General features: G+C 41.7%; 1 protein-coding gene across 1 annotated transcript in view; it reads right to left on the reverse strand.

Annotated features, from left to right (window-relative positions):
- Window positions 1–7,704, reverse strand: part of PLCE1 (phospholipase C epsilon 1) — a 202,781-nt gene extending 195,077 nt beyond the window's left edge. Inside the window, 2 exon segments of the mRNA XM_084845832.1 lie at window positions 6,836–7,669; window positions 7,672–7,704. Of these exon segments, the coding sequence (XP_084701958.1) occupies window positions 6,836–7,669; window positions 7,672–7,704 (867 nt within the window).
- Between the last annotated feature and the right edge of the window lie 477 nt (window positions 7,705–8,181).

Genomic DNA, 8,181 nt, shown 5'->3' on the forward strand with positions numbered 1-8,181 from the left:
GTACTGCACTCATTTACAGTTTTTTCAATATCTGAGTCAATACCTGGCCACCAGACATAGCTCCTGGCCAATGCTTTCATGCCAGCAATCCCTGGATGAGCTACATACAGCATGGTCAAGATGGTTTGATGACCCTTATCTGGAATAACAACACAGTTTCCCCATAGCAGACATCCCCCATGGGTGGCCTTGTTTGAATGGCTTAAATTTCTCTGGCAGTTCTTCATCCAGTCAGCCCCTCCATACCCGGTTTAAAACACAAGGGAGTTGGCACACTTGAGCAGTCAGCCTAGCAGTTTGATCAGCCTGAAGAGGTGGAAGGGCTTCTAGAATCAATACTTCCAGTGGAACAGGTACAATAAAATCTGGAATTTAGAAGGGGTACCCGAACTCAGTCCATTAGCCTTTCCTGGCTTGTAGACAAGTGTATAATCATAAGCATTGAGCAGAATGCTCCAACGCTGCAAGCAAGATGACAGTATGCATGGAGGAGGCTTACCAGGAGAGAAGATTCCTAAAAGAGGCTTGTGATCCATGCGTATTTCAAAAGCATGGCCAAAAGAGATAGTTGTGGAACTTTTGGACCCCTGCAATAACAGCCAGGGCTTCTCTGTCAATTTGTGCAAAGTTTCTTTCAGTGGATGACATAGTCCTTGAATAATAAGCAATTGGTGCCTCTGTACCATCTGGGAAGTTGTGGCTTAGTGTCACAAATCCCTTGGCCCCCTCTATCCTTAAGCACTCACTCACACACAAATAGAGAGGCTTCAGCCTCACGCCTTTAATTCATTATTCACAGGTTCATTACAGATGCAAATCCTCGAAGACTCTCTGGCTACAAAGGAATGCCTCCAGGGGATTCAAATGGGATCACCAAAAGTTGCCCGCAGTTTGAAAGGGAGGCTTTCCGGCTAGGCTAACTTAGGGAGGGAGGTCCTGCCCCTCACATGATGCTTCCCTGCATATCCTCTCACGCATCGCTAACCGAGTCGACCATCTGACCTCCGCCTCTGATGTTTCCCTCTTAGCTCTGTGCTGCCGCCTCGCATCTCTTAGGTCACAGTCCTCAATCCCCTCCTCCTCCTGCTTGCTGCTTCTCACAGAGGGGGTAAGGAGGAAGCTTCATGCCCAGCCATCTGGGAGTTGGTAACCTGAGAAGCATGCCCACCCATAACTGAACTGGCTTGTGAAAATGCCTCCCCCAGTTCTGCCTGCTCCTCTTCTGAATCTGAGCTGCTAACTAACTTCCTGCACTCAGAATCAATCCTGACACTCAGCAAAGCACCAACCCCGTAAGAAGCAGCAGCAGTAGCAAGGATTACTGGTTTTTCATTATATTGTACAAGCAGATAATTTGAACTCAACAGGTGTTTGACATTCTGGAAAGCATTCTCATGCTGGCTGATCCATTTCCATGGAACTCCTTTTTCCAGCAAGCGATGCAATGGCTCAGCAACAGTAGCCTTTTGTGGAAGAAACACATGGTAGAAATTGAGAAGTCCCCCAAAAGGCCTGAAGTCCCTACTTTGTTTCTGGAGCAGGTGCATCATGAATTGCACGTATTTTGTCTTCAGTGGGGTGAATGCAATAGCCCAAAAATGGTACGCTGGAGGTTCCTTTTTTTTTTTTACATGAATGCTGGATGTGTCAAAACAATATGGGAGTACTTGAAGTCGTTCAGCAAGTTCTTCCTTTGTTGATCCCATGAGCAGGACATCATCAGAAAAAGTACAACACCTGGAATTCCAGAAAGTAGGGTTTCCATAATTGTTGGAACAGTCCAGAGGCCACAGAAATTCTGAATTGCAGACACTTTACTTGGAATGCCCCGCAATGAATTATTATTGTTTGAGCATCTGCTGTAGAATTATCAACAACCAACTGTTGATATGCTTGGGCCAGATCAAGTTTTTCAAAGACCTTCCCTCCACTAAGAACAGCAAAGAGTTGATTGACAGCAGGCACTGGATATGGATGCTGCTTAAGTGCCTTATTCACAGTGCACTTGTAATCCCCACACAGTCTCACCTTCCCATTAGGTTTTAATACTGGCACAATGGGCATAGCCCACTGGGTCTGTGTAACTGGTTCTAGCACACCTTATTTGATGATATGTTCAAGCTCTTCCATTTTTTCCCACAATGCAAAAGGCACGTTCCTGGCTTTCATGTGAATTGGTGCAATGGATGGATCCAGATGGAATAACACTGACTTCCCCTTGTATTCTCCCAATTCTTCAGAAAATACCCTTGGAGATTTATTAACAATTGCTGCAAGCTGACCTGTAGTAAGGGCGTGTATTCCTTGAATGCTGATTCCTATTGATGAGAACCAGTTTCTCCCCAAGAAGTTTTTTCACTGCCCCTCCACAATTATAAGTGGAAGCTTCCCTTGGAAGGAGCCATACTGTACATCTACAGTCCAGAAACATCAACCTTCTTTGTATTATAATCACACAGAATGCATGATGGACTTGACAACCTTGGAGCAAGGGTCCAGAAAATATATGCTTAAAGGTGCCCTTATGGATACCCCTGACCCTGAATCCACTTCCATTTTCACCTCTGGCCATTGATTAATACTGTTGCATACAAAACAGAATCATGAGATTCCTTGCCACAGACCTTCTGAATGTGATATAGCTGTTGAATTTCATCATCCTGTGGACAATTAACCTAGAGGAACGCTAGGTGGAGGGACTCTTTGTTATAGTTCCTTGGCCTTGTGCTAACAGATTTTGAATGGTAAACTCGCTCAAGGTGGACCTTCTTCTTGCAAAACCTGTACTCAGCATCCTTGAATCTGCACAGAGAGCACTGATGTGGTCCTCCACAGCCTGAGAAGGAATAGGTAAGCCAGGGCCTATCTGCAGATTTTATGGAGGGTGCATTTCCTGTGTTCTGTTGACCTTGCTGCCTAGAATTCTCTGCCTGCTTGCTCCAGATGGCATTTCCATCATCTGCAACTCTCTTGCGTTCTGTGACATATAGTGATGCGGTCTCACTGGCTAATGACTTTTCTTGAGGTATTGTAAATGCCAAGTTTGGCTGGGAGAGGAGGCATCATTGTAGTGCTTCATCATAAACCCCACAGACAAGGCGATCCCTCAACATATCCTCTAGAAAATCCCCAAAGTTGCAGAGTTTAGAAAGATGGCACAGTTCTGCAATATACGCAGCAATGCCCTCTCCAGGTTGCTGTGTTCGTTTGTGAAATTTAAATCTTTGCACAATAACGGAAGGATTTGGTTAGAAATGTACCTGCAGTAATCCTAAAAGTTCATCAAATGTCTTAGTTTTGGGTGAGGCACGAGCAGTGAGGGATCTTATTATGACAAATATCTCTGGCTCACAGTTAAGAGCACAGCTCGCTGTTGTTCAGGATTAGCTATCTTACTTGCTTCAAGGGAGAATGAAAGCTGTTCTGCATAAGAATCCCAGGAAGCAGGTTGACTCACATCAAACTCTTCAATATGTCCAAGAACAGCCATTTTAATTTTGATATTTTTTTTGCACAGGAGTTGCTCAAGTTCTTAAGCGGGCCTAGTTGACTGCTTACCAGTTAGCTGTATAATTGGATTCACAGTCCTTGCTGCCTGTGAATCCAAGATAGCTCTCAGATCCCACCTTTGTTGCCAAAAAATGTTGTATAGGTAGTAGGAATGACTGCAAGAAGCAGGCCTCAAACACAACTGTGCTTTATTCAGTACGCACAGAAGTGAAGAACTTAGCAGAAGCTCCATCCACTGTTGCTACTCCCAACTCTATAAGAGCTGCCAAGGTTAAAAAAATAATCACTAACCCACAGTACACCTACCCCACCCCAGGATACATAACAGATAGTTAACAATATATAAGGTGATATCCCCTTATCCCCAGTAATATAATACTGGTACATACCATGACAATTATTGTCATGCTTGGCTGTACAAATGTTCCAAAAGAGTGTACCAGTAGAGTTCTAATCACTATCAGAAAATGGTCATGTACACATGAGATGGGACATGGTATGGATATCTTAACTGGACTGGTCCAATGTGGAAGTACTTTGTTTATATTAAACAAGCACAATGTCTTTTCAAATGGTTTGAACAATCCAAACACAGAGAGGAGTAAGAAAGCATTAGCTGTTCCCAAGGAAGACACTGCTAAAACAGGGTTTCTAGCACTGGAGATCTCACCTTGCACTAAAGTAAAACACTTCAAGGTTTGCCACTACAAAACCTGGTACAATAAAAAAAATTAAAGAAAAGCAGGCATTTTGAAAGATGAACAAGATTTGCAACTCTATCACTGGCACAACAGAAAATTAAGCAAGAAAAGCAATTGTTCTGAGGGAAAGATAATCTACATCCATGAGAACAAGTTGTGATGTGGATTTTTAAATGTTGAGGCATTTTCTCTCTCTCTTTTTTTTTTTTAAGAGAAAGAAATCCATACACTTCTTTGCACACATCACAATTCCACTACCACATAACAAAAACCTTTGATTTATATCTTCACTTTTCTTACTTCTGGCTGTGGTAGGTAGGGATTTTCTTTGGTGACTAGCGCCAGCAGATCCCCCCTGGAGGAAGGACAAATAAAATCACTGGCAGCATACACACACAATAGCGAAGGTTAGAAGAGAAGATCTCTCAAGAATTCTCCTCTAGTAGTGGCTCCAGCCCATTGCAAGCCTTGGGATGGAAAACATCCCTCTACAGCTTTCCTCCAAACACTGAAGGATGGAAACTTTCCACTACCCACCAGCAATGAGTGTTGTTAGGCTGATCCGCAGCAGCAGTGAATATTGTCTGATTGATCTTCACATGAAAGTAGTGGAAAGAAAGCCATCATGACAATCTGGCCAGTTATTTCTAGGGAATACTTCCAACAAGGAAACCCAACAATTACTGCATTGCCACAGACCCCTGTCCTTTGTATTAGCTACAGAGAATTAAGAGACAAGGCCATGACGGTGCTTTAAATTCAGTGATAATCAAAGGAGAAGGCCTGGTGGTGGTTGAATGTATAGAGTTTTATCTCTGTCAGGCATGGGTGTGACTTCAGGAGGATGACAAGAACGGTAGTGATTTGCCGAGGTGAAATCAAATATGACCTTGAATAAGGAAGCCAAGTTAAAATTCCTTCTTAGGCACTAGATGTGCTTGGAAAATCACTGTCTCTCAGTTTACCCACCAGCTGTGGAGATGAAATGAAATATAGATATATTGTAACATACCCAGACTTCTTGAAATAGAATGAGAAAGAAATCTAAATGAATACATGCACTAAGTGGAGGATTTATGAGGGCATAGATCTTTCTGACCCAATATGTCCAAGTATTTTCAGTAAGGGAAGGAAAAATGGCCAATTGCTGAGTGGTCATCACACAAGAAATCCTAGTCGAGGACTATAACTATGTGAACAGTGAACCGTGGACAGACTCTAGCCACATAGTAACCCAGGAATTACCATGCCATGCCATTCCTTCCTCTCAACTTCGGTATGGGTTGTCATAGTATTTAGAGTACCAACGTGATCAAAGCATAGAGTTTTCTATACAGACAGAGTCACCATATGGGAAGTCTTTAGGCAGTCGCCATGTGAAAAATATGTTTCCACCGAAGAGAGATACTCATGAGGGCAAAAGTGTACTGTGCTGGTGGTCAGTACTTGAAGGGAAGAAAGATCCGTTGAACTAAAAGCAGTATAACGCACAACTACATGACAAGTCACTTTTTAAAATGTACTGCATATATACCCTAAAATACTAAGCAGGTGAGACAAGGGGTGGAAGAAAGGCTTACTAAGAGGGTGCAAAAATACTGTGTACAAGTTAGTAAGTCATAAGTGGTCTCTGGTCTTTCTTCAGACCAAGGAAATTTCTGTTATTTTCCTCTGTTTCAGACTTACCCAAGCTGGCACCCTTTAAATGTGCTGGACTACAATTCCCATAATCCCAAATCAGCATGGCGAAGCTGGCTGGGAATTATGTGAGTTGTAGCCCAACACAGCTGGAGGGGCCAGGTTGGGGAAAGCTACTGTACTATATATATCCTTGCATTAACTCACTCAATGACCTCTGCCTTTCAACATTTATATCCCACCTTTCTGTAACAAAATCAAACTCAAGTCATCTTACAATAAAAATATAAACCAGAACACAAACAATAAAAAGGCAGTAAAACAGCATCATAAGAACCATTAACTGACATAATCTCAGCATAACAAAAAAAAAGTGTACATGGTAATGTATTAACTGCTACACAAAACATATTTCACCATACATATAAAAAAACAGCAGCTGCCATATGTATTAGATACCAAATATTTGTACTTGTGGCAAAATAATATATGCTCTCTTGCTGCATTTTACAAGTGACAATGTGCATGCTTCCCCCCTCCCCCACAGAAAGATAATCTCCATGACAGAAAAATATCACATATGGCCTTGGATCCAGATCTGCCTTCTGCAAGAGGAGGGGCTCTGCTCATAGAAGGTCCCTCCGCCTGATTTTTGGAGATTCCCCTCACCCTACCACAGCTCACCCCATTTAGTACGGTCTTCTGACTCTCTGTATAGCATATTCAGAGGGCTGCCATGAGAAGGAGGGGGAAGGAAAGTCCACTTCTGTCAGTGCAGTTAATCCAATGTAAATCTGAATCTAACCCATGAATTCCTAAGATCTCAATTACCAACACTAAACTTTGATGTGATGGGTACAACTGCTACTGAGAATTCAAGAAAGCAGATTCATTTTACATCATGGTAAAGCCAATCTGTTTGAATCTGGTCAACCACCACATTCAGAAAGATATCAGGCTTAAGAAAGTTATAAAAAGACACTTACCTCATGCCATACAGATTGCAGAAGGTAGGAATTTAATGCATGGCTTACTGAAACATGAAATGTTAACTGCTCTGATATAATCCTATAGTGCCTTAGCTCATTGTGTGTTCTCCACTGGTCAACACAATTCCAAGCAACGTCTCCTATGTGCCCGGATGGTAAAGTCCTAACAATTGCTCTTGTCCCAGTATAGACTGATTTTTTAACCTCCTTATCATTCTTGCAAAATCTTCTGATTAATAATGTGGAGCGCTCCTTTTTACTTCGAGAAAGATCTTCTTCCATCTCTTCTCCATAGTTTTCATTGCAGTTTTCAAAATGGCTCAGAATGGGCTTTGAAGGCATTCTTCCAGTAAAATTACTAGTTGAGAAGGTACTGTGACCTAAGCATGCCTCATTGAGTTTTTGGGTTGCTCTTTCCAAACAGAAATAGTTATCCACTGAAGTGTCATAGGAATCACACAACTGTTGTCCAGTTTTAGCCCCACAGGTAGTTGGTAGTTCCATTAATTTACATGTGCAGACTGTGGAATTATTGCTGCAGTCATAAGTCTTTACTGGCTGTAAGCAGTCATTCCAAATTAAGCTGTTGTGCAAAGTACACAAACCTTTTGAGATGTTTCTCTCTTTAACATAATTGAAATCAGCACTCTCAGTTTCATTTTTATTTACTGAAGACTGGCTTCTTAGTGGCTTCAACTCTACTTGAGATCCATCCATTTTTAATTGAATATCAGCATACATGGCTTTTTCCAGTGAAGAAGGAATTCCAGTTTCTAAACATTCATCTTTCTTAGCGAAAGAATCACATGATTTATCTAAGTGGTTATGTAAGGCATTGCTCTTGTAGCTTTTCTGTATAATGTCATAATTTATGTTAAGTAACTCCAAAGAAGCAGGGATATGTGAGCCTCACTCCCAGGGTTTTTTGCTATCAGTCATTTCTTTCTCACATGTTAAAATAAAAATACTGAATAGTGCTCCCTAGGGGTGTTTTCCTTCAAGTTTTTGTATGAGAGAGTTGTGTGCATCTGATTTCTTTGTATTTTCAGAACTGGCATTTGGGGTGCTTTATCTCAGTTTCCTTACTGGTTGACAGACAAGGCTGCCAAAGACCAAGTGCAGATAATGCTGTTTCTTCAGAGATTATCCTGACACGTGGGCTTCAGATAATTTCCTGGTTTTCATTACATCATAGCACTGGAGAAATTTTTTTAAAAACCCGAATTTAAAAAACTACTATATTACCACTGCAAACACACAGCACACAACACAGCTGTATTAATATCCAAAACGTTCTCAGCAGTGGATTGGCACAGAATATGAATACTTGTAGAGTTTTTGTT

The sequence above is a fragment of the Heloderma suspectum genome, chromosome 3 (genome assembly GCF_057233095.1).
Source record: "Heloderma suspectum isolate Gila_16-S chromosome 3, 16-S_ref, whole genome shotgun sequence".
Classification (NCBI taxonomy): domain Eukaryota; kingdom Metazoa; phylum Chordata; class Lepidosauria; order Squamata; family Helodermatidae; genus Heloderma; species Heloderma suspectum.